This window comes from Charadrius vociferus, unplaced genomic scaffold, assembly GCF_000708025.1.
Source record: "Charadrius vociferus isolate BGI_N301 unplaced genomic scaffold, ASM70802v2 scaffold776, whole genome shotgun sequence".
Taxonomy (NCBI): Eukaryota; Metazoa; Chordata; class Aves; order Charadriiformes; family Charadriidae; genus Charadrius; species Charadrius vociferus.
The window spans coordinates 835,688-862,927 of record NW_009648775.1 but is presented as its reverse complement, the minus strand read 5'-3'; the positions used below and the strand labels follow the sequence as shown (position 1 = coordinate 862,927).

The following is a 27,240-nucleotide window of genomic DNA, read 5'->3' as shown; positions in this document are numbered from 1 at the left end:
TAGGACGGTCATCTTCACAAAGAATAATTTATGTGATTCTGACAGTGAGAAAAGACTGCTGTGTTATGAAATTAAAACGTAATAATGGTATTTTACATTCTAATCCAGAAATAAGAGGTATTTAAGCCTGATAGTGTCTGTTTATGCTCTGATTCTGTATTTAAAAAAAAAAAAAAAAGGATTATTTTAAGAAATTTAAGATTGTGGGACCTCTGCACAATCTGAGTCCAACTGTGCTCTGTGTTTGGCTGTGCAACTGAATGATTAGGTCTCTTTCTAGTCTTTTTTTGGTACAAGGGAATTCTCTATTGCTCACAGGCACAGAGAAATGTGAAGAAGCAGAATCTGGTGGATTTGTTCTGACAAGGTTAACAATAAAGATGACAAGTGGGAAGAGAGGTTTGGGGCTTCAAGCAGTAACGCTCTCCTAAGGTCTGCCAGGCTAGGCTTAGAGTCAAGGTCTCAAAAAATCCCGACAACAACCCAACCCATCCCTCTCTCCAGAAAAATCCAAGGACACACACCCCCCCCAAAACCAAACACAACCCTGCAAACAAAACTGCCCACTATCCACTGTACTCCACTTTCCAAAATAAGTAACTGGATTATCCCTCACTGAAAAGAAGGAAGTCTATTTTACAAGCTTCATATTTTCCTTTCTTCTGTATCTCCTAGACTTGGTAACCTATTTTACAGTCCATACTTTCTGCCTGCCCCAAAAACTCAAATCCATTCAGAATTTTGTTCTCAGCTGGACTACTAAGAGGATCTTCTCTTTCTAATTATTCCTTTAAAAAAATAATTAATAAAATCAGTGCTAAGAAAATTCTCCTTTGAGGGTGACGTTTGTAGCACTTTTAAGCATTTTTGTTTTATTTCGGCCATTTTGAAGTTTGCTGTTGTGTTAAATCTGCTGTTTCTTCCCAATAATTAGTTTTTAAAGGAAAATAAAGCCACATCTTTATGAAGTAAATACTATTATTATTAATGCATTGTTAAAACTACAACATTAAAAAAGAGGAGTCTTTCAGTTGTCTTCTAATTGTGTGCAGAAGACACATGCCTGTAGCCTGATTCTCAAAAACACCTAGCGTAAGGATTTCCAGAAATTTTAGCCTCAGTAAAAACGCCGACTGTCCTAATGCAAATAGGTTGTGAATCTAGAAGTAATTCCTTGAATCTGACTCAGAATCACTGGTAGAAGATAATGACACACTCGTGAAAAATTTTTCAGGTCATCCCTAAGACGTTTCCTTCGTGTGTCGATGGTAAAATGACGTGCTTTGAAATGAAAGCACATCTACAGCTTTCTTGTTTAATAGCTGAGTCACTTCGTGAATGACACCGAAGGGCTCTGGATTGCTGGAGTCTGCTGAATATTTTCTAGTCGCTGGTTACATCTCTGGACTAAACGTTGCTCAGAGTTGTGTGTCTGTGTGCTCAGTGTACTCTTGTGTACTCTTCATCTGTCATGAACAAAATGGCAAATGTAAAAGCATTTAGTTATCTAGCAAGTCGAACGCAAAGCCTTTTCTGCACGTGGAGGATTTCAGATTTTCCCACGATCGCACTGCATTTCGCCGCAGTGAGTTCTGTCAGTAGTCCTGCGTTCCCAAGCTTTGCGTTTTCTCAGAGGAACAGTAGACACCCTGCCTAAAAATAAAACCATGTCCATCTACACCCCGTTTGCTCTTCGTCTAGCATAGGATGCGATTGCAAATCCTTGCACGCTCCCTGAAACGGAGTTGTGCTTACTGGAGGTGTGTCTGAGTCCGTGGTAACAAAACAAAAGCACTCGGAGGGAGCGAAGGGCCTGGGTTTTAACACTCATGAAAGACGACTTTCTCTCATTCTTTTTCGCTCAAGTTCCGAGTTGTTTGGGTTGTGATACACTCCATTTCCAGGCAGGATTGTGTAGGGTGGCCCTGAGGCCGCAGCGGTTGCCATGGTGACAGGGTTTAGGTAGTAAGGCTGCAGGTGTGATGTCACCAGCGCAGCGTTGCCGCTTTTCCCCCGCGAGCTGACAATAGAGGGAATTTACAGATATTTTTAAACAACATCGTGTCACTCCTTTCTGTACTGATTTTGTGTGAACAATTACCTCTTACATTTTAGGGTTACATTCTGGGATAAAAGGCAAGCGTGGACCTAACCTTTTTGTCGTCTATTGATAAGGACATTTCCATAGGCCACTTCTGTCCTTTCCGTGACAGCGCCGTCAGAAAAGTTTTTAAGACAGAATAAAGGAGCTCAGTAGTACCTTTTTGTGCAATATATGTGTTGCCATCAGTAACAAAAAAATGGTCTCTCTGATTTTCAAGACCTTCTGTCACACCTGAAAACAGTCTCATTTTCCAGTGGAATTTTTTTAATAGGTCACTAAGCATCAGCAAAGAAGGCTTGTGTTTTTCCGATAGTTAAATTGGGCGGGTAGCCTGCGTACTGAGGAAAATCGTACGCTCTAAAGGAAAAAGTGAAATAATTTGCATGTTCTTTACTCCTTTCATTCATTTTCAATCTTAACATTACCAGGCTATTCCGCACAAAAGACCACAGATTATAACCTTCACTCTGACTTTCCTCTTTGCGCTTCTGCTCACGTGTATTTACGTCTTCTTTTTGCCAGCCTAGTTGAAGGTATCTCATGCAGTAGGTGATTGTGCTAAAAGAAAGGAGGTTGATAAAGGTCTGTGTGCAGACAGCTATTTAAGCGCGTGATGGAAGCCTGACATCTCTGTGGGAACGGCGTTAAGATTATGCAGCCTATTGTACTCGCATCTTCAAAAACCTTCTCGTGTTTCCTGATAGAAATCAGATTGGTGAACAATCCCACCATTTACCAGCGTATTTTCAAAAGGAAGCGACTCCCCCCTTGGTAGGGCATGTAAACACAATATTGTGAAGACTCTGCCTGTCTTCAGATGCCAGGGGGAGAAAAAGAGCAGTTCAGTGTTACCGAGAAATTTCTATTTTCTGCTGTTAGCTCTCTTTCCTTCGGAGCAGAGGGATGCCGGGATAGAACATACGCTCTCACTGCTGGGATGTGGTGGATCCAGACAGCTCAGGATTGCGAGATGGCTCTAGAGAGCAGCCAGAGTTCTGGGTGAGGCTGCACATCACTTAAAATAATTGTCCACACCAGAGGGATAGATGTGCCAATAGAGAGTCCAAAGTTTGAAGAGGCAACAGAGACTCTTGCTGATGTTGTACGAGAATTTCCTGGTAGGGGCAATCTTCGACCATTCCCTTCAGTCTCTTGGGTTATTTCCAGTTGTCTGCTCTTAATAACAGCACTTGTTCTTTTCCATGGTAGTGAAGGTGCTGGGAAGACTTACAGGAGCGATTCCTGAACCATTCCAGGAATTCTGAACTACAGACAAAGATAAATAAAGGCTTGCCTGGCTCATCCTGAGCTCCAGCGAGATCGTGAGGCATGATAGTATAAAACAGGACATGACCGCTGGCTGGGGATGTGTGTCTGAGCAAACCGCCTTGCGTTAGACAGAGTTGCAACAGGTTCTTTCAGAGGGGCGATGTAGGTTAGTGAAAGTTGATTCTTTGGGAGTGAAGATGATTGTTGTTTTTTTAATCTGTCAAAATAGCTTCTAAATAAACTCTGTGTGTGCTTTATAGTGGATGAGGTATTGCTTGATATGACTTGCAAAAGTGAGAGGCTTAAAAAATGAGAGTAGAGGAAATGGATGTACAGCTCCTTTTCTTTTGGTTCCATTTTATTAAGGATGGTATAAGACATTTTCCGTAGGCTAGACTGAAAAAACTTGGATCCTGAAGCTGCTTAGACAATACCGAGGGATATCAATGTGATTTCAGTCTAACTCATTCCCCTTCTCCCACATTTACTGCTAACACCTGTGTTTTCTCTGTTTCTGGATTCTTCAGGAACAGGACGGTAATAGCTGTAGCATGGGCTTGAGTTTAAATGTTGAGAAATTTTGGCAGGCTGTCAACTTGCTGGGTGGGGGGAGGAGGAACCAGAATTGGGAAGTAGTTATTTATTTTTTCTTCACCCTATAATTCAGTCAAAATCTAACAGCATTTAATTGAAAGCATGAAGAGAATGTTTCTGACCTTGAGGAAAATCCTGCCAAATCTCAGCGACCTGTTATAAATAATGAAGTCTTAGGTGTTTTCAGAAGTTTCATGAACCTTGTACAATCTAAACACTTCAGAGGTATGTGTAAGTACGGCTACTTTACCGTAGAAGAGCTTGCACGTCCAGTTTATGGAGTTCAGCTTTTCCTTTCATTTAGATTCCCTTCCAGTGCTGTATCTGGTGAGACTGGTTTGAAGAGCAGGGCAGACTGCATCTTTTTTGCCCCGCGAGCTACTTATATGTGGGTTTGTGTTGTCCACTGAAGCTCAGAATTACATGTATGCAGACCTCTGCCCACAATGCCGATACACGTGCAAGGTCAGTGGGCTTTCTGCATGGTAATTAATGGACCGAGCCAGCTCGTAGAGTAATTTCTGTAGTCGTTTTGAACAGCGTTGTTTCTCCCTTGCAAACAAACGTGTGCCGTCACAATAGCTCGCATCGCAGAACTAGCCTGAAGTTTCGCCCGTTTCATTTCTCTACGTGGGAGAGAATTCAGCGCAGAATTGATGGTTGCAGCACATTCCTGCCGAAGGAATTGTTTGCCCTGGCAGAGATCCTGAGTCAGCAGCAGAGATGGCGATACAGGCCAAGAGACAGACACGGGGTTTGAAGAGACTAAGCCTACTTAGGGCTTGCATAAAGCTCTCACGGGTTTCGGAACAGAGAAATCAGTAACTGCTTAAGGTCAAGGATGAATAAACGATGCTGCTTTTGCTTTCTCTGGAGGTCGTTTTGTTTCAGAGCGTCCCAGCGGCAGTGGGTGCTGCTCACGAGAGCTTTCCCTTTGGCAAAGTGTACTCTGCGGCACTGTTGGTAGTTCCCGTGTTGCAAAGGCACACGATCGGTATGCCAGGCATTTATATAAAATACTTCTCACCGCAGAAATGGGGTTTTGTGTGTGTGGTGGTGGGGTTTGGGTGGTTTTTGTGTTTTAGCAGTAGCTTCAGAGAGAAACTTGTTTCAAGGGAAAAACAAAGGAGGAAATAATTTATATTATAAAATTACTTGGTGGAACTGAAACCAGAAACTGTTATATTTAGCATGATAGAAGAATTATTTTTCCTTCTCATGTGATTTTCTTGAATTGTGTTCTTGGAACATTCTTTAGTTTTCAGATAATTTTTTTATCATATGTCTATGTATATGTTTAAAATACAACAAATCTTGGACTGATGTACAGAAATAATATTTTCCATTAATTTTTGTTCGTTTGAGCTTCACGTGGTTTCAGGAGGTGTTTTTAACTACAGTTTATTTGAAATAATTTTTCTTTTCAAACTTTTTGTTTGATTGGGCAGCTTATAGAAAAGGTGAACTCCTTGACTCCTTTTCAGATTTAGCTTTTTGTTTAAATAGAGAAATCCCATGTTGATTCTGGTACCCTGCAATGTGTTATTTTGTGGGAAAATGTCCTATGCAGTTCTAATATTGGTGATTGTAAGTGGCTTTAATAGGCCAAAACCTTACATTTTATTTTTTTCTTTTTCTCCTCCTGAGATTGTGTTGCTGGAGTTTACTGGTTTGGGGATGATGTCGGATACCTCTGTTACCCATCAGAGTAATGATTTCCTTGGCTGACAGATCCAGCTCTCCCTATCTTTGATACCGAATTATTTTCCGATACCTCATAAAGAAATGAAGTTACAGTCTTCGTGAAGTGATATGAAGCGATACAGTGTGACTAAACTTGTTAAACTAGGTACCTGTGCTTGGCAGGAGGGGGTGAAATCCTGATTATAGAAGAGTAATCCTAGAAGGAAGATGGTTATTACAGAACCTGAAATTTTGGGTTTTCATGTCAAGAAATGGGAGGGTAAACAAGATGTTATCTTCCAGAATTAATTCAGGGCAATTTAGTGTTAACTTCTGTATAATTCAGGGCAATTTAGCGTTAACTTCTGTATACGAAAGGTGGAAGAGCAGAGACTAAGGTGCCGTAGAGAAGAGCCTGTAGGGACTGTATTGAGAGAAGAGAGGAGCAAGAGGTAGATGAGGACTAGAAACTAACAAAAATTACAATAATTATCTGGGACCTGTAGTTGCCATTTTAAAAAAAGAAAACGTTCAGGATACGATTGGGAGCTGGAACACTAGAGAACAGCGAGTGAATGTGGTTGACTGAATTGTGTCTTTATTTTTAATACTTCATATCCCTGCTAATGCAGTTTGTTCTCTATTCCTAAAAGTGATTTGTGTGCCACCTGTTCCAACTGCATTCACTCTCCAGGGACATCAAATGGGAGTCAGCATGTAGAAGCTAAATTATTTGGAGAGGTTTCAATGATTGACTTAAATGTAAAGGGATTAATTGGTCTCTAAACTAGTCAATTAAACCGTACTCTGAAAGTGGAAAGATCACAAATGCATGGCAATGAATAAATTAATGCATTTTTCATGGGTTTAGTATTTTCTACATGTTGCTTAATATTGTTTTGGATCGTAAAATTTATTCCATGGAATGTGATCGTACAGCATAATGGATGCACGTGAAATAATTTTGTGCAACCATCCTCCTAAAGGACAGCTGGTAGCGGGCTTACAGCATGAATTGAAGTGTATATCAGTAGGTATTTACATCTTTTGCAGTCTCTTTTACAGCCAATACAGCAAATGATAACAAATTTTCTCTGAAACCGTGCTGTAAAATGAATGGAGTTCAGGTATCTTAAACATTTGAGTCCGTTCTGCGTAACTCATTAAACCTGCTGCCCTTTAATAGCAGTGTGAAGGACGGCATATGCTTAGTCCTTGGGACTTGAGCAAGGTGCGCAGCGCCAGGAGGCGTAGAGACGTTGAGATACTTTGCTCTCTGGTTTTGGGGCGGTTTTGGTGGGGTTTTTTAAGTTCAGTTGAGGTTTTTTTTCCTTTTAGGGGGACAAGAAAAGGCTTTCATTATACAGTAGTGCTATCCTCCTGCCAAATTTCAGAGTTTAGCTGCCAGTCCTAGCAATATCACAGCTCTCCATCGAGATTCATATCTCTTTGTGTACTGCAATTTAAATACAGGGTTAGTATCATAGGTTTACAATCACGTAAAGATATCAGAAGATTTGTTTTGGGGGAGGAATGAACATAGAGGGGAACCAAGTCTTCCAGAACTTGCAAGTCCTGGTTCCAGTTGTCATTTTTAAATTGATCTAAGATGGGCAGAAGTTACCTAGCTTACACGGTCTAGGAGCACGGCTGCCTCCTCGCCAGAGCGCTCCCAGTGCTGAAGTTCACCTGCCAGAAAAACTAAAAATTGGCTCATACTGGAAGACGGGCACATGGGTTTAATACCTGATGCCTTTCGATTTTTTTAAGGTTGTGTGAATCTATGACATAAAATCATGATATAATGGTTTTACTTCTACTTTTCCCTTGAGGTGCCCATGATAAGCAGCTCTTTGAAAGCACAAATCAAAACTGCATTGGTAGTTTTTAGATTTTGAGAATAATATTCTTCCTCTTTTTTCTGTGTTGAGGAAACTAACTAACCAGATTCCCCCCTGTTGATGTATTTGCTTTGTGAATGAAACTGATAAATGTAATTTCATCTTCAGTGAACTTAATGACAACAAAGTATGGGCTTACATCCCTTCTTCCCCTTCCGTTTGCTGTGTTTTTTCAAGAATATCCTTTCTGAATGGCCTTAATCTAATATAATGCTACTTTGGATAATAGCATTCAGCTTTCTTGGGGGTGAAGGGAAGAAGGGTGCATTAACCTACATTAGCAGACAGCAAAAATAAGCGTGTGTTCAGAGGGCTTGCTAAGAGGAGGAGTGGCATTTGATATGCTGTGTTTTTATTTTTATAACTTGTACGTCAAAAGTATGCTATGTATTTGTGGTCTGGTATCTTAACTGTGGTGACAGAGCCTGCGTGCATGTTTGGAGAGCATCTTTGTGACTGAGCGAACAAGTAATTTAAATTGAGATACAGCAAATTAATTGTAGTGTCTATTAACTTGTGAATGACTGTGGGTTGATATTGCCATACCGGTGCTTCTTAAATTAGTCAAAAAGCAATGAAAAAGCAGACTGCATGCTTTTTAGAAAATTGGATTCTATTACTGTAAGAAACATTTGTCTTTTCTTTTATCACATCCCAGTTTTTGTTATTTTTGAGCCTCATTTTTAGGATTTATGTTCAACAGTCATATGATCTCTGAAGATTTTGGACAAAATAATTTTAAAGCTGCGCATAAGCCCTCCCTGTCTTTAGACTCACGATGCAAGCAGGGGCGCTTAAGTGGCAGTGTCACTATCTGCTACACTGTCTGTCCTCATGCTGGTAGCAAACTGAGAATCATCTTACCTTCACCTATTATTTCCCCTTATACTTTATACCTTCTAGTTAGGGTGGTTGTAGGGCGGTTGACAGCTGGTTTTGTTCTCATATTTTTTAATTTCTTACGTCCCTCCAGCCTTGTTTGGACAGTGCTGTGGTAGTTGGTTCAAGTAGGTGTTCCCACACTGAGACAGAGGTTTGTGGGTTACTGAAAAACTCAAGAGCTCTGTTATTTGTGCAAAGAGGGTCACATGTGTTGTATAAACAAGTAATGTGGTATTTCAGACTTTGCATACGTAAGTACATGGTAGCCCTATAAAAATACATACAGTAAAGATTATCTAATTCACAGTGTTCTTTCAAGTTACAGGGGTATTGAGAGGAATCATTTCTAACAAATTGCTGTTGAGATCAAAGCCGTTTTAAGGCAAAACAGGTTATCAAACATCTTAAAATTTAGCTTTCAGAGCTAATTATGACATAACAATCAAGATAGGATTTAGGTAATTTTTCACATTTTGCTCTAAAAGAAATTCTGTATTATCCCATGTAAAAAAGCCTTGTCAAAAGTGTGCAGGTTTGAATCTATAGATGCAGAGCAAAGGTCTGATGCCAAACTTATGTGTGGCTTTGAGTGAATCTGTGCAACAAGGACACGTAAAAGACCAGAAATGTTAAACACAATTACTACTGATAATGTCCTGTGGCTTTACTCCCAGAGTAGTATTAATTAATGAAAATGAAGCTCCTAGTGTAAATTTGGTTAAATACTCTTACATACTTGTGTGTGTTAAGTATTCTTTTTGTGGATAAGCTGAACATGGTTCCAGCACTAACTTGACTTTACGTACAGCAAGTGCAGTTAGGGTGTAATATTGAAAACTGGGCTGACTTAATTTGAAAAAAGTCATCTCATTTCATCATCCAGACTCTACAGACTGACTTGTTCAATACGTGCCAGTGCCTGTCGGGTACCAGTGGCGACGCTCTCAACGTTCCCCGTTCTCCAGGGGGGTGGGAGCACTCGGCTTGCCTGGTTCAGACGCCTGGCAGAGTGTTGGTGGCACAGCGAACTGGCAGAATAGGGGCCCGGTATCGGGCATTTCAGTAGCCCGCTAATGGCCAGCATGTGACAGCTGCTAATTTGAGAGCGGCACGACACAAATATTAATGGAAAGGGTGATATTTTTACCCACTTTATGACTGCTGAAAGCATCTTTATGGGGGGTAGGGGGAACCTTCAGCTATAAGCGGGTCTGTGACCCGCAGATGAATCATTGTGCAACTGTGCCAGTCAGTGATCCTCACTTTGTGGGATGCAGTAATTGATAGCTGTATTATCTGTGATAAAATTACCAAGGAAAGCTTAAATTTAAGGAGACCCAGGGCTTAAGCTTTGCAGCACTGAGCTGTTAAGAAAAGGTCAGTTTATGCCTTAGGCTGAAAAAGTGGAATAGTTGGTTGGCGAACCTCCACCGGCGCTAGTCAGGCTTGCTCTTGAGTTTTAGGTTATTAATATTCAAAAGGAATTTTTTTCAGTCCTGATCTCCAGAGCACAACTGCTCCTGACAGTTCTGAGGTGATTTTATGCCTGCATGGTATTTAATAATATGCTAAGACTAACAGCACAAAAAGAGGGCTTTTTTGGAGATACCATATGTAGCTGAACATGTAACTTATTCATGTGCCATGAATAAGTTATGTGTCACGTTGAATATATGTGCTTATCTGGCTGCATTCCTGTTTTAGACTATTAGATCTTCTGTGGAAATGAATTTTCCAAAGGAGCCCATTTCCAACGCTGTGTCGAAGCGCAGTGATTCAGCCGAGGAGAGAGAGATGTCAGAAGGCCGGGAACAGCAGTGGTTTTAGAAGTCTTGTGTACAATTTTTCCTGATGTTGGTATCCTGAGTATGCTACAGCAAGAAAGATGGCATTCATTCTGACAGTCTTCTAGTTAATGATAATGCATTTTGTAGTTACTACTAGCTGGTGCTATTGTTTTTAGAAAAACTGGTAACACTGGTACACATCCGAGCAAGTTCCTGATTTTTGTGGAGGATATAATATCAGAAGGAGCTCAGAATTTCCAGTGCAAAATGTGTGTTTATTGCAACATTAACCTGAAGGTACCTTTAAGAACCTTCATGTTTCTTTTTTTTTTGGTATGCTTTTATATTTTATTGCAAAGATTATATCATGTAATACAGTAGAAATGAGGTCACAACAACTTCTGTGATTCCTAAATAGGGCAGGATCCAGTGTCTCATCACAGTGAATTTTTATTCATGACGAATATGACAAACTTGCAGAATCATTTTTTGGTACTGGCATTTTAAATAATTCAAAATAGTTGTAGTTCCAAATCAGCACTATTCTGAAGTGTAACAGAAATGTTAAAAAAAAAAAAAAAAAAAAAAAAAAAAAAGCATTCAATAATCATTAGTGCCTCCAGCTATACATTGCGGTGGTGTGCTGACTACATCACTCACCTGCTGCGCAGAGAAGAGTGGGGGTTGTGATTTCATTGCAAAAATTTTATTTCGTAGATCCGTGAAACCTTTTTGTGTGTGTGTGAGTTTTATCTGGTATTGATTAGATTTAGTAAAAACTGGATTTTATTACAAATCATAATTTAGCACATTAAATTTTTAAGTGATCTGAATTTCTGTCAGAGGGAAACTCTTTCTCTTTATCTAATCATCTCGCCTGTAGACAGTATATTTTCTAACCTGAAGTGCCTGAAACGTTCATAAATTTTAAATATTAGGAAGGTGCAGGTAATCTTCACCTGTTTCGTAGCACTGTGTGGGTTCCTGTAGTTTGATCTGCAGGCGCATCCTCTTACAGAGAGGAATCACGTCCCGTTTGCAGAGCAGGAATCACGTATAGGTGTTTTGAAGGGGTTGTGCTTCTAGTCAGGAAGTGTTAACTAAAAAACACCTGCATTGCCGTACTTGGATTTTAACTGGTTCATTTTTTATTAGCAGGTGTCTTCACCAACCCTTTCGTGCCATCTGTCGCTGTCCCATATTTCCACATACATGGTGTGAGGATAAACCTTATCCTTGACCCAGGGGGGTTCCGCTTTCCTTCTTACTCCCTGGTGCCTTTGGTATGAACTGATATGAAGAGCAGGATTTGTCCCTGGGTGTAGAGAAAGGAAATACGTAGTAGTGGTCATGGCAGCCTGCTGCCTAATTTAATTATTCTGGGATGTTGAGTTAGTTTGGATTATTTCTTTAGTAACCATCAACGGTCTAGGAATTATTTCAGTTCATTTTTAAAGTAATGAGAGGCAACATTTAGATCAGAATAGCATATTTTGACACGCCACATTATATACACATGTGCAGCTCCTAATAAACTAATGTGCAACACATTTAATATAGAAAAATAAGATTTTTATTGTGAATATTTATGGGAGAATTTCACTTATAATGGTGTAGTATTGGAGATCACAGGAGTTGCTACTGCAGTTGCACGTGGAAGAAAATCTCGAAATGCCAGTAGGCTGGAGGAGCTACGGAGGCATTTTAAATAATCCATTAATAAAACCCAAACTAAATATTAAACACTGGTTTAATGTATTGTAAAAAGATGCTTATTTCTGTATAGGTATGGGTTCAGGGGCAAAATGAGATGACTATTGCCGTAGAACGTGTTCCTCCCTGCAGAAGTGGTGTGGCAAAAGCTCAGTGATGTTCTTTCTCAAAGTGAAAGCTTCTCTGCTCCTGAGCTTGAGCGCTGTCACAGTGTAAGTCACTTGCAGTGTGTAAGCCCTGTTATGTTCTGTATATTGTCCAGTCCAGCTTTATTAAGGTCATTAAAAAAGGCAAACATGGAACTGTCTTAATCTAAGACATCATAAACAGCCAGTGCAGAAAATGCAGAGCAGCGTGTACTGTGTTCATATTAAAGGTTATGTGCGTTGCGCGTGACCTTTCCTCCAGCAAAGACTTAAAGTATGTCTTGTACGTAGAGAGACTACAATATAATTACTCCTCAAAACGTTAGCTAATGGGATGTGCAGCCGTTTCCCCTTGACTTCTTGGAGGTGTTCACGCTGCTGTTAGCCCTGTCGTGCTGCAGATGGATGTATCCATTCGAAGGATAAACTCCAGGATCCCTCCAGGCGAGCGGGTCGTCCCGTGGATGCAGTTATACACCACAAGGAATAGAAGGTTGTTAGAGATGGGGTCAGGGAGGCAGCCTCCGTAGTGAGGCGTATATTAGCCTTGGCAAGAGGTTTTGTTGGTGACAACTGAGGAAGTGTCGAGATAATAGGTCTGTAACACAGAAAGTGTGTAGATAATGTTATCTAAATGCTCGCTGCATTGGGAAACTGTTATCTTAGTACTTTACTCCACCACTGGAAAAACACTAGAGGTAATTAATATTTATACTGAGTTTCTGCACATGCATCTCATACATTTAAAAAAAAAAATCCAACAGCCTGTGTGAGACAACGTATTGACTTAAAAAATATAATCATTAAAAGACCTGGGTAGTTCTGGAAACCGAGGTTTTGTGTCTGCGTCCCCCCCCCCCCCCTTTTTTTTGTTTGTTTTTTAGAAGGAGACTACAAAAGAAAGAGAAAAGGACTAATTGCCACAGCAATATGATTTAATCTGCAACTTGGCCTCCTGTGTTCTTATTCTCTGCCATACAGAACATTTCTGACTATGGGCAGAAGCAGCCACAGAACCAGATTGGGAGAAACCTGGTTCCAGGTTTTCCCTGCTCACGAGACAACTGCCTGTCACGGGAAGAAAAAATGTTTCCAGTCCAGCGATAGAGTAAAAGGGCTGCGAGACGTGGTTTCAGCTGGGTCTTCAGAGTTCCCCAGCAGTTCTCAAACGAACTCCTGGTGAAGGGGCTGCTGCAGTGCAGTGCCACAACCCTCTCCCCAGCTCTGACACGGCACGGGCGTTGATGCGGCAGGGCAGCAAGTCTTCACGTGCCTGTGGTTGATGCTGGGTTAGAGAGCAGGAAAGGAGCGCTGGGTTGCTGTTTCACGTCGGGGAGTATGGGCCTGCATCGAGGCGTGGAGAAAGCGGCTGTGTGAGCTCGTGGCTAGTACAGGAACGTGCTCGCTCTGTGCTGCCTGCCGTTTGTCCGAGGCTGCTGTATCCAGAAGACTCTGGAATTCTCTCATGTCTGGAAATGCTTTCCTTTTTGGTTTAGTTGTGGTTTCTGCAAAAACTGCTACTAATTATGCCGTGTTTCTTGAATGTATATTGTGAACTACTGAAGTTGTACTTCCAAATAACTTAACTTTGTCTTATTTCAGCTCAGGCAACATTCAGATCCATCTGGTAGGCCGAGAGCATGTTACGGGACACTTGCAACATGAGAAATGCCGCAAAGATGTTTTGCCTCTCAGTCGGTATCTACAATACTGAATAGAGCAGACAGGTCACGATCTCAGGAACTGGTATGCTGTCATCCGGACTACTTTCCTGTTGCGCGCTCCCTACTTGGCTGTGAGCAGTGGCAGCCAGCGCTCTTCCCGGGCAATGCCCAGGAGATGGTCCGGGCTAGCACAGCCCCGGACCGTTTCCAGTAAATCAGTGTGGGGATGGGGTTTTACCATGTGAACGTGCTGTTTCCCCCAAGGGCCAGAGAATGTGTCCTGGCCTTGTTTATTCGCTGGAGTGGTTAGAGCAGGTTGGAGCGGGTCCACAGGAGGCCACTAGGTGCTGCGAGGGCTGGAGCACCTCTCCTATGAGGAGAGGCTGGGAGAGTTGGGGGGGATCGGCCTGGAGAAGAGAAGGCTCCGGGGAGACCTTATTGCGGCCTTCGAGTCCCTAAAGAGGCTCCGGGAGAGCTGAGGAGGGACTCTTTACAAGGGCATGGAGTGGTAGGACGAGGGGGAATGGCTTCAAACTGGAGGAGGGGAGATTTAGATGAGATATTAGGAAGAAATTCTTCCCTGTGTGGGCAGTGAGCCCCTGGGGCAGGTTGCCCCGAGAAGCTGTGGCTGCCCCATCCCTGGAGGTGTTCAAGGCCAGGTTGGACGGGGCTTGGAGTGACCTGGGCTGGGGGGAGGTGGCCCTGCCCAGGGCAGGGGGGGGAACGAGATGATCTTCAAGGTCCCTTCCAACCCAAACCATTCTATGATTCTAAGTCTCAGTTCCAGGTCCTCTTCTGCTCTCTTGGTATCAGTGAAGAAGCTTTCCCTGCTAACACAGCAGGGCCCTGTAGTTCCTAAATTGGACTATGGTATGTCCTAGAGAAATGTTCTGGAGATCTGGGCACTGTGGGAGTGCAGCATTTCTCTCGTTTAAGGAGAAGGCATAGGCCACTGTGCGTTGGAACAGAAGGTCTGACTTCTCTAAAATCAGAGCAGAAGGCCTTTCTTCTCTCTTCCCATTACATTCAGGCTGTGGTTGTTGTGGGAGCTTGTTCAAATTCAAACTTCACTGAGGATGTTTCTTTCCAGATTATTTAAAAAGGGGTGATTTTCTTACTGGGCTATTAATATACTCTCACCTGTTCAAGAGTATTACTGACTGTAGGTGTGTCCTGGTGCTGCCATCTCCTGTCCAGACCACCGCTGTGACCTGCTCATAACCGTCCTGCTGCTTTAGACAAATTTACAGGAAATTATTTTATTATGCTCTTGCTTACTCTTATGTTCCAAATCTGTGCAGAGCCTTTTCATGCCCTCCTTTTTATAGTCTACATCAAACAAGTGATTAGTCTCATTGGTCGGACTGTCAGTTTTCCTACGGCACGTGGCTGACTGCTGCCTCTACTCTGAGATCAGACTTGATAAAGCTATTTTGGGGGAACTGTGAGTTTGAGGGCTTTCAGATCCCAACCCTGATTTTGAGAATTAGAACAGCAATACAATTTATTGGTCATAAAACATAATTAATTCTACACAGTCAGTGGCTTCATGGACAATTGCTTATAAACTAGAGGAGAGAGACCAGAGCTTGCCAGCGGCCTGGTGGCGGGGAAAGGGAGCTCAATCTCATCTGTAGAGAAATAAGTATTTAAAAAATTCTCATCCTTGAAATTGTTCTAAAAAGAGGACGGATGTTTACAAATACAGGACTCTCAAATTTTCACCCCGTTCTTCTAAGTAACCTTTAGTGTCAGTATTGTCGTCTGTTTGCCAGTGCGCGTTTTGGGTGCGGAAGTAGGGGGCGGTGTTTGGGACGAAACCTGACTTGGAAACTGTGCGCTGCACAGCAGCGAGTGTTTTTCAAAATATAAAAGCTCTTTTCAGTTAATGATTTGAAATAATTAAAATAATAATGATGAAATTCATGTAATAAAACTTTTTGGAATATCCCTCTAATGAGGGAAAAGAATATTGCGATGTTCTTTTAAGGTTTTTTTGTAGATTCTTATTGGTACCCCCCTTCCCCCCCACCCCCCTTCCCCCCCCAGCCCAAATCCCAAAGTAATGGTTATTGGCATTTTTTAACATATTATTTTCCTGAAGTAATTGAATTCCACATTTGTCATCTAAAATGAGGTCTTTGAAATCTGTTACGAGGTGCAGTTTGACTTTGTACATAGACATATATTTAATACATACATTCAAAACTCACATATGAATTGCAATAATTTTTTTTCATTGAGATTATTTGTTTGGAAATAAACTCTTTAAAGTTTGGATGCAGGCTAGCGTGGTTTCCATTGGGTATTTATATAAACCTGCTAACATAGAAAAAAATACATAAATCCATCAGTTGTTCTTTCTCTGCCAATGTTGCGTAGCTTAAACCGAGTCATGTTTTCATAATCCTCATCTGGTTTTTATATGTAAGTAAATTCAACGTAATGTTATTTCCTTTAAGTCATTTATAGTAACTGAGGGATTGGCATTTATAAAGATTATAGGACGTCCTAAATATTACACTGACAAGGTATTCAGCTACATTTGTAGGCATCTCAAAGGTTATTCAAGGTAATGAAGATCCCCGAGGAAACATCTGAAAGATGGGTGTCAGTAGCAGGTGCTTAGGTGCCACATTGAAGGGTTGATTAATGTAGATGCTCTTTTATCTGAAGATTTTTCTGTGTTACAGGGAAAAAAAATACTGCAATACTTAGGAGATCTCTTCTGTTGTTACAACAGATTCTATGACATTCCTATTTCTTTTCTGGGGCTTTTGCTTGCTGACTTCCTTGCTCATAAAAGGTAGGACTCTAAACACCAAGAACAGAGGCAAAATAAAATTAAGGAAAATGGCACAGAATATTTGTCACTGCGTAATTGGGAAGTGATTTTTTTTTATTTGCTTGTTTTCTTTGTATTTCTATTTAAACAATTTTTATATAAATAATTATGTTAATTTTAGCACATAAGCCTCCGTGAATATAGTGGAAATATCCTTAAAAGTACACACTCAAGTGTTCTGCTGGCTCAAGACCACAGTGCTCAGTATTTTTCAGACCTCAGCCTTATTGCAGCTCTAGTTGGAAATAAGACGTATTCTACATATGCTCTATATAGTTTGTTTGGGAAGATGACATCCTGAGAGCCATCAGTCACTTATAAAGGAAAGAAACGTTCCTGAAAAGGTACCTGTGCGAAGGAGACAACAGCTCCTGGATAGTGTGGCGAGAGTACCATCACAGATTTGCATTCTTTTTTAATACTTCTAATTTTTATAAAATAGGATGAAAAGAATAGGTCTGTCTTAAGTTTGTGTCAAAATTATCTGATGGAAAACTGCTGCAGCCACCACTGTCTCTGGGGGCACTGTTTGTATGACTGAAAAAGAAACAAGAAAAGGAAGAAATTAAAACCCTCAAACCCTCAATGGTAGGTAGCTGAATGAATCCCTCTGAAGTATGGTATTTCATACCAAGTTCATTGCTAAGGGTTTCTGCTAAGCATTTCATACTGAGTTCATTGTAAGGGTACATTGCTAAGCATGTTCACTTTATATTACACCCAAGGCATCAAGAGTTTTAAATGCCCCCAACTGTTTTTATTTTTTATTTTTTTTAAATGCATCAGATGCTTCAGTCTGATTCAGGTTTCTGATTTGGCACTTCTTCTAGGGAATAGATGGGACATTGTACTCCCCTGGTAAGGATGAGGGGTGTCTGGTGGCTTGCTCAGGATGGTCGCCTTGCTTTCACACCTCCACCTGAAGAGACTTTGTCCCTTCTTCCTTTCCTCTGGGTAACAGTATAGGCTCAAAAACACGATTCTGAGCTAGTTTTGTTCTTTGTGGAATTCATTAATACGTGCAAAGTAAATATATAATGCAGCTATTCAAAACTGCTAGTATTTTTATTATTGTGGTTGTTCTGAACAGGCATCAATCGACAGCCCCAGGTATTCCAGCAGGCTTTGGTCGAGCAGGGGAAATAGTTTGGAAGCCATTTCACGTGCCTCTCTAGTGGTTTTTCTGATCTTTCCAATGTCAGGGAGATAAGAAAGGGTACAGAAACGAGTAAGTTTAAAAACCTGGAGAGACAGCAGAGTGCATTCTGCAAAGCCTGTCAGCTTCAGGTTTTGAACGAGGTTGAAATAGATTTATATAAATAAAGAAAAAAAATCAGTCTGAACATGGTGCTGAATGTCGTTCGAAACTGTAGTCTGATCTGCATTTTGTGTTTAGCTTTTTTGTGGTGCCTTTGTTAGCACAAAGAGTAGTAGATCAGCTAAGAAAACTGGATATTGCCAAAACACTGTTGGAAAACTGGTGAGGACCTGAACAATGTCTGTATTTTAGAGCTTTAGTATGAAGAATGTGGGTCTTGATGTACGCAGTACAGCTGTAGCTAAATGGTTATTAAAAGTAAAGCCTCGCTGCTCAGTCTGCTTCTGAAGGCTGAGTGGTTTTAGCTTGGCAAGTTGTCTTGTGCTTGAATTTTATTCGGAGATCTGTCTCACATTAGTAGCGCGAGTGATTTCTGCAGCTTGGTATTTAAGGAATCGTGTGAAATGTGCTAAAGCCAGGAATGTCAGGAGGCCGGGATGCGCGTGCCTCAGCGGAATACAGCACAGAGTGCGCTGACGCTGTTTTCTTGAAATAAAATTCATATTTGTTCCTAAAGTAAACATTTTACTCGGAATCTGCCAGAAGCTTATTAGGAGCATAGGAAGTCCCCAGGCCTCGGTCTTTATTATTTTTGGTCTTGAAAGCTGAGCTTATAGCAGCGACTCCGGCACCAGAGGCAGCGGAGCGTTTCTGGAAGTGTTTCTTCCCGTGCAGGGCTCGCTCTGCCCGTGCCCCAAAGCCCCGTGCGGGAGCGGCGCAGCGCGGCGGGAGGCTTTACTGCGCGGCACAGAGCGCTTCCCGCCGTAAGGACTTGTTAGCTGTGGTCTGAAGAAAAGCAATACTTGAGATTTGTTGGGTCTCTTTCTATAGCTGAGTGTGATTTACTTTGGATCCACTGCTGGAAATGATCTGTCTTTCACTACTGAAGTATTTATTGCGAGTCATGAGTAGTAATATTCTGTACTGTCATTCTTTAATCTGTCATATTTGCAGGAATGTCAAGTGGGCTAATACTGTATTTGTACATCTCTTCTCCTGTAATTAGTTGTATACACGTTTAATCTGAGGCTATTTAATTTTCTCCACTTCATGATTAATTTTGGTGTTAGCTGATTGTCAGCTGAAAAAGTTAGTGGTATATGTTCCCTTCCCTGCAAAAGCAAACGAATCTTTTGTCTCTTAAACTCTGGTTTTTGCCTATTTCTTATTCTGACAGCGTTTATGGATAGATGGGAATGCTGCATAAGATGGCACCTGATCTGTTCATGCCAGAGCACTTTGCCAGAGACTTGGGAGAGGCCCTGTGTGGTCCCAGAGGCTGGGTTTTATTTCAGTTCAATAGAAGACAAGCAAGACTTTCACAGTCAAACACTGGTGGAAGCTTGCAGAATCAGGAGGATTTCTGTGTAAGATCCTAAAGACAGGAGTTGAAAATGACTACTTTACAAGTAGCTTTGCTCTCTGCTTTAGAAAGGCTGACCTGCCGCTCGCTGAACTCTTTGCAGAGATTATCTCCGCTTGGTCTTAGATCAGATTTCTCATCTTTTCTTTATTTATTAAGACCTTTTTTTTATGCTAAGGCCGATCATCCTATGTAAGAAAATTGATGGGGTTTGATAGAATAATTGGGCTTTGCTTTATTTTTTTTATGTCTTGTATGTGCAGAAATCCGTTGTTCAATCTTTTTTTTTTACATGAATTGATTTATTTTTTTTTCTTCCTGGGGCAAGATAGCTGGACAGAAACACCTGCAATTTATGAGCCATTTTGTCCCATGTCCCCTTCCCTCCCCTCCCCTCCCCCCAGGTAAATTAATGATCAATTTACTTCTGCAACACTGATGATAGTGAAATTTCTTTCCCTTGTGAAAATGGAAATGTAATGAAACCTTTTATTTCACAGAATTAAAAGATTGCTACAAAGTACTTCTGAAAACAGGAGGATAGCACCAAGGAAGTTTAGTTGTTATCTTTCCTTTAACTAAAATTTTCTCTCCAGATTTTTCTCAAATAACCATTTTCTTCGGGGTTTTTGTGGTAGTGTTTGAGGCTCACAGAAGAGTAACTTGTAGTACAGGACAAGAAGTTGTTCTACATGATGTGTAGAATCATTGGGCGATTTAGTGGGATTAAAACAGCTTCCTACTCTAGACCATCAGCGCCTTTGTTTAAAAGTAGCTGACAGTAGGAGAGCAGTTGGTTGACTTAAATACTAAAGTAAGATTGCTGTAGTCGCCTGTGTTATTTCTTTCTGGTGAAGGTAGTTAAGAGCTGCCTTTAAAATCCTGGTTTGTGGCTGGCCCCGGGCCAAAGCCAACAGCTATAAAACTATGTGCAGCTATTGTATTGGACAGAGGAATTACTGCATAATTACCGCTTCAGCTCTGTCAATTTTTAGTTGATTAAAATGATGATAAATAGAGTGAAATGTGTTTTGTTTTATTTTTCTTGTGGCTTTGTGGCAAGGAATATTTAAGCAAATAGTTAGCTGTGATGGGAGGTCACTCTATGGGTAGAAAAAAAAGGAAACATTTTAAATACTATTCATTTCAAATTAAGTTTAATCATCAGTGGCAAATCCACGGTTCATCTTAGAACAATTTTCAACTTTTTGTAATATTCATGTGCTTTTATTTTGTTTAATGGAGCCTTTCCTGAGCTGTTAGACAAACGTCTTTCCTATTCCTTTTTTATTCCTTTTCAGCTAGAACCTGTTGCAGAGTGAATTTTGAAGAATTTCTGTTTTCACTGCTTGAATCCTCGTTAAAATCCCATTTGCTTGTAATATTACTGATTGAAACAAACGGGAAAACAAATCTTTGAGATAGTTGCCAACGTTGTCAGATAGTTGTGCGGTGACAGGTCATTCTGCCACATATGGTTATCAATCCGTCAATGAACCTGTATTGGGTACCCACAAGTAACAAACCAGAAGAGTACAGACTCAGCCTCTAAGGCTGTGGAATCACTACCTCCTATGAGTTCATTAACATGCTAATGAATCGGTTTCTTGTTTGTCTCCCTCCTCCTCTAGTGAACATTTGTCGTGTGCCTTCACATTCTTCCTGCATGGGGAAAGCAATGTGTGCACGAGTGTGGAGATTGCTCAGCACCAGCCCATCTACCTGATCAACGAGGAGCATATCCATATGGCCCAGTCCTCACCCTCGCCCTTCCAAGGTAAGCGAGCTGCCGTTGGAGCTTCGTGTGCTTCCCCTCACCCCGCCGTGGCAGGGACGTCGCTGCCGCTCGTGGGGTCTTCAGAGGTGAGTAAAGCAAGATTAAGCTACTCTGCAAACGGGTTAAATTTCTATTCGGGATGTTGTGGACATAAGGGAAAGCATCGTTAGGACTTAACGCTGTGGCCAGCCATAAGTGGCATGGAAATTTTCCAGAGCTTTCTATTCATTAACGTTGTTTTTAAAGGTGCATGTATACAGTAAATAAAACAAGGAAATTCATCGTTTTTCTTTAAAAAGACTTATTATTTAGGGAAGCGAGTGTACTGATTTGATTTTCTTGAATGCTGTATATGTCAGGGAGCTCAAACCTGTAACTTCAATGCTGTGTGAATGCAAATACTGAGCTTATCTAGTTTAGGAGTACTTTTCGTTCATAGATTGTCAACTATTTTGGTTTTTTGGTTTGGGGTTGTTTTTTTTTTTAAAAGGGTGGGTGTGTGAAAAAATCAGAAACCATGAAAGATTTGAATTATCTGTGCCTGTTTATCTGTCAGTGTAAGAAATTAGGGCTTTACAGAATTATTATGGCTTACTAAATTCATGATGCAATTGTGGTGCAATGCACTACATCAAAAAAAATTAAGAATATTAAAGTCATTGAGTTATACTGTCTTTACTACAGTCTGAAATTATAATTTCAAAGCAACGAAAGCAAGAAATTTTTATAAAATTAAACGTACCATACAGAAACACCCAGGGAGTAAAATGAGTGTTTCTAGGAGACATTAATTTATAGAAGCTTTATTGAAAAACATTTTGTTACGAAATGTAAAGTTTTCACAGAAACTCAGACACTTAAATCACAGGTTTTATTTCAGTGAGCTAAATCCATTCCTCTCTCAAATCAAACATGATTAAAACCAAAACAGAGTCTGAATGGAAATACCTGTTGTTGAGCAACTGGTTTTCCTTATTTGTCATGGCCGTAGTCGTCTTCATATATTGTTACCTCTATGCTTTTTAATGCTGAGAAGTCTCCAGTACCATATGTTCCTGTGGAAAACTCTGTTGTTGAATATCTCCTCTCTTGCTTCCATGTATGGTCATCCTTTTGCCATAGCAGTGCGGTTTCAGTACACTGACATTAGTTCATTGTGGAAACTGCTAAACTAAGCTGTAAAATGGTCCATTTTTGGCTCCGTAAGGATGGCTGTACAGGAAGCTAGTGCAGTGTAACGTAGCTTTACATTCACAGCCTCACCTGATTTTGCAGTAGCTTTGCCCTGCAGACAGGTCCTTAAATCAGCGTGGGAATGGAACGGGGACTCCAGCCAGAGCGGCAGAGCCTGGCTGACACCGAGCCGAAATGCACATACGGGATGTACATTCTGTAGGGACTGTTCTTTCTTACTTTGCAGTTCTGGTGAGTCCTTATGGTTTAAATGGTACACTCACGGGCCAGTCGTATAAGATGTCAGACCCGGCAACTCGCAAATTGATGGAGGAATGGCAGTATTTTTACCCTATGGTGCTGAAGAAGAAAGAAGGGATGAAAGAGGAAGAAGAGTTGGGATATGACAACGATTTCCCTGTGGCAGTGGAAGTCATTGTTGGTAAGTTTCAGTATTCTGCCTGAAGGATTATTTTTCTCCACATGATTTAAAAAAAAAAATAATCTAATTAATCAGAAACAGCCATTATAATTTTCCTATCTTCTCTTGTAGCTCTCTTGACACTGCAACATCTGACTAGTTATCTTGCCTCAAGCTTCCGTACTCCCTGTATCCCACATGCTATTATTCACAGTATCAAGCTGCTTGTTTCAGCTCTGCACTGGTTATAGAGGGTCAGATGTATATTAGCGTGTGAAATTCCTTAGCTCTTTACATTTCAGTTAATAAGTTTTGTCTAATTGCCATTGAAAAGGAGTTGAAGTAGCTGGGCTGCTGAATATTATCAACTATGTTTGAGACTTTTGTTTTTCCATTTTTTTGTAGGTGGCGTAAGGATGGTATATCCTTCAGCTTTTGTTCTCATCTCCCAGAGTGACATCCCCATGTCACAGAACGCTGCCAATGCTGGAGGCCATATAAATGTGGGACAGCAGGGGCTTGGAAGCATGAAAGATCCTGCTAGTACCTGTGGGATGCCGCTCACTCCACCCACTTCTCCGGAGCAGGCCGTTATGGGTAAGCAGGGAACGCAGGGCGCTGAGTCAGTCTTGCGTTTTTGCATAGCAGAAGTGAGGATAAGTATGTCACCATCGCAGATTAAAGACAGGCAATAGGCTGAAAGTTAGGAGAGGACTTTTTCTGTAGGTCTGTGGTAAATTAAATCTTTAAACGCCCCTGAAGAAGACACGTCTTTAAACAAAACTTTGTGAATTCAGTTAAGCTCCATTTTCTATAACTGCATTATCTTTGTGCAGTAGTGCCGTACCTGAGGGAGTAGATTCTGACAGGGTTTTTGGTTTTGCCAGTGTTTATGAAGTGTTGGTTTTCTTGTGGTGGGATGGGAGGAGGGTGTTGAGTCGTTGTGGTACAAGAGTACAGTGAACGTACAAGAGTATGTAGCTCTTTTTGTAAAGAGCTAGAAATACAGCACTTAACTAAGCGTTTATGTTGGTACAATAAAGATTTGCAAATGCTAGCGGCTCTTTTTGCCCAACACAGTTGGGTTTTAATTAAGGGCCATTCAAAAGAAATGCATGAGTCTCTGGAACTGGTAAGAAGGACCTGGACTTCCCAAATGAGGTCGGCCATAGGCTTGCATCGTCTGCACGTGGCAAACAGAATGCTGCGGAATATTTGCAAGTGAGTTAAGTGTTTTGTGTGGGTAGAGTATGCCCTTTTCATGTATTTGGATCCATAGTAGTTCTAATCTCAGAAGCCATGCAAATGCTTGGTGTGTGGGGTACCAGAACCTTAATACCTTACTTCATTGAAATGAATATGTATATCCTGTTGCTCCTCAGAAATTAAAATAAATATCCATACCCTGTCATCATCTGGAATACGGACAAGACCTTAAGATTTTAGTTACTGTCAGGAACTAAATGGAGAAATGCAGGACTGCAGTTTCAAATGAGAACTAAGGAATAGAGGAGTGAAACATCGGAGTGCAAACTTCTAAGATACTAAAGTAAAAAAAAATAAAAAATATACATATATCTGTTATAGAAAAATATATTCAGTGGGGTTTTTTTTCCTCAAAAAATGTTTTGAAGGCATGTTTACAACTAATTATTTTTTTTTCTGTGCAGATTGTCTTCTGAACTTGCTCTTTACAAACTTGCCAGTTACTAATATAATTAGAGGATAGTTGAGGTTGGAAGGGACCTCCGGAGACTGTCTTAATCCAACCCGCCTGTCAAAGCAGGGCCAGGTAGAGCAGGCTGCTCGGGACATTGTCCAGTCAGGTTTTGAATATCTCCAAGGGCAGAGACTCCACAGAGTCAGGGCAGCCTGTTCCAGTGGCTGACCACCTTCACAGTAAAAAGTTCCTTCTTATGTTTAAATAGAATTTCCTGTATTTCAATTTATGCCCATTGCCTGTTATCTTTTTACTGGATACCACTGGTTATATCCTCTCTCTTCTCCCTGTCAAGTATTTGTGTACATCGATCAATTCCTCCCCGGCTTTCCCAGCCTCTCCTTGTAGCCTTTATTAGTAATAATTTCGCAAGCACCAGCGTGTTCTATGCTCTGCAAATGACTATTATTTGAAATTGAGTTCTCGATTCACACAACATTCTCTGACCTGAGTCACATCAGCAAAATCGTTAAGAGACCGCTCACCACGGGGCAGCCTTCTTCTGCTTGAACTTGTGCTGTTCCTGAACTTGTTGATTAGTGCTTACCGAATTTCACAGAGCAACGGAAGTGTCAAAGGCACAAAGTTCCTCCAAGTTCTTGTGAGACTGTGCAGCCAGATGAGGATAAAGAATCCTTGTTATACCTTCACTGGGGTCTATGTAGCTACCAAGATTAGATAGTTCTGTCACATCGAGAGGATCCATCTTGATGCAAAGCCAAAGAAACTCGTCATTGTTGGCTTCGTTACCATGGAAGTGCTTGTCTGGATTCACCTGCCCATGAACAGTGCCTGTATATGAGGGCAATCAAAGTATTTAGTCTCTACTGCTAATAATATAGAATATGAGATTGAAATTCACTTTGAGTAGTGTTTTTTCAAGACAATGGATAGTCAAAATAAGCAAAAAGCTTATAATTAATTAACTGAAGCAAGACAATTGACTTCTAAATAACAATCTCTTATGGAAGTATTGATGCATATTTTAATGTGCTATTGTGTTTTTTTTTTTAATTTTTCAAATCCCTGTTAAACTCGTACAATATCACAAGGGGATTCAGTTTTAGAATATTTATAAACTATTAATATCTAAAAAGTGTTCATATTCTCCAGTCTGGCAGTCACAGCTTCTGTTGGATCTCTGCTATTGTTCGAGGGCATTATGAGGTTGTATCAGAGGGGTGCTTCTCCAGCGAACAATGAAAGGATTCCTTTGTATTATATCATACGCCATCTTAAAAGGCCTTGAAAAATTGGAGCAATTCAATGGAAAAACAATCCGTTCAGAATCAGTAAGTGGGATAGATAAACTGGATTAGTCTGGGGCACATGAATAATGCTTCGGTTCTGCCCCATACTAGTGAAGATGTGGTTTTAGTACCACATCCAGGTCTGAACACTTAAAGCTGTGGACAAATTGGATGGAGTCCAGAAAAGCGCAGTGAGAATGATTATAGATTTTGCAAACAGGACCTACAGGAAAAGATGGAAAGAATTGAGGTTGTTTAGTCTAGAGAACAGAAATTTGAAGGAGAGACAGTCTTCAGAGACATAAAAGGAGAAGAATATTCTTTTCTCTGCAACCAATATGTAATGAACCTAAACTGGAGCAAAGCAAAACTAGGTTAAACATGAGGAAAAACTTTCTCTGAGGAAGGATAATGCAGTGTTACAATAAATTGGCTGGTGGGAAGCTACAGAATTGCCGTTAGCAGAGGTGGGTGGGTTTGGGGGTCTTGTTGGGGGAGGGGGTTGTTAGTTTGTTTTTAAAGAACAGGTTACTCAAAGATGTTGATCCAGCTTTGAAGCCGGGGATGGGCTAGATGATCTCTTCCGTCTCTTTCAGCCTTTCCCATGATCGAGGCTAAAGTATGTGACGAAACAAATTACTGCTGAAATGAGGGAATGGTGTTTTTCGTGTGTAGAAGCAGAGTGCGCTGTGGGGATTGGGGAGTGACCTCTGGGGAATGGCCAGTTGTGTCCTCCAGTATTTATACCGTTACATGACATCGTTATTTGTGTGTGTTCCAGTATTTTGTCAGTGATTTTCATGGATAAAAATTTGTGTCAGTGTATGAGAACAAAATGTTTTTGCCTGCTGCAAAGTTTTGTTTCACGTTATGCTGTGTATTGCTGTACTGTGTAGTATAAAAATATTACAGAATTTTGGAAAACAATAATTAATGCACTCAAATATAACTTGAAAGCCCTGGTAGCTCCTTGGTGATCCTCTCATACCTCTTATCCTTCCCTTTCCATCATACTTTGTTTTTCTGGCAGTTGTAACTGTCCTTGATCATCTGTCAAGTTCACGATGTTGTAGAGCATTTGAAAGCCAGTGAAATAAATTGTTAGAGCCACAAGCCTCACTATGCCTAGGGATCGTTTTTTTTAATTCGAATTCTTCTTTTTAATTAGACTTCTTTACAAAAGGAGAATCAGGGAAGGTCTAACTGGAGGAAAAAAATATAAGCACGAAGAGTTAAAGAAGATACAGGGTTAGGCAGCCTGTGCACGATTTTAAAAGTTGTGTTTAGAAAGTCACCTAATAGAAATCAGCAGAATTACCATGTTAGATGCAGTGATGTATAGCAGCGGATCCTTTCAGCGTTTCATTCTTAAGGCTTCTTAAATTGCGTCAGGCAGCAGGACAAAGTGTTCTGTACACTGATTTGACCTTGTTAAAATGCGGCATATCCTTCCTTACTTTTCCATCCAGAGCACAGCGGAGGGTGACTCAGTCGCCGGGCCAAGTGAGCCTAAAGCTCCCTCTACTGTTGTACGTTGTGTTTGTAAAGATGGCTGCGTTACGCTTCGGTTAATCTAAACCAAAACCATATTTCATAGTAGAAGAAGAAACATCTGCTTATACAATAGCTG

At 40.8% G+C, this 27,240-nt stretch overlaps 1 protein-coding gene across 1 annotated transcript in view; it reads left to right on the top strand.

The window, feature by feature from the left end:
* MED13L (mediator complex subunit 13-like) overlaps nt 1-27,240 on the top strand; it is a 186,464-nt gene that overhangs the window by 110,213 nt on the left and 49,011 nt on the right. The window contains exons 5-7 of the mRNA XM_009886736.1: nt 20,901-21,046; nt 22,467-22,661; nt 23,046-23,237. Of these exons, the coding sequence (XP_009885038.1) occupies nt 20,901-21,046; nt 22,467-22,661; nt 23,046-23,237 (533 nt within the window). The remainder of the gene's footprint in view (nt 1-20,900; nt 21,047-22,466; nt 22,662-23,045; nt 23,238-27,240) is intronic.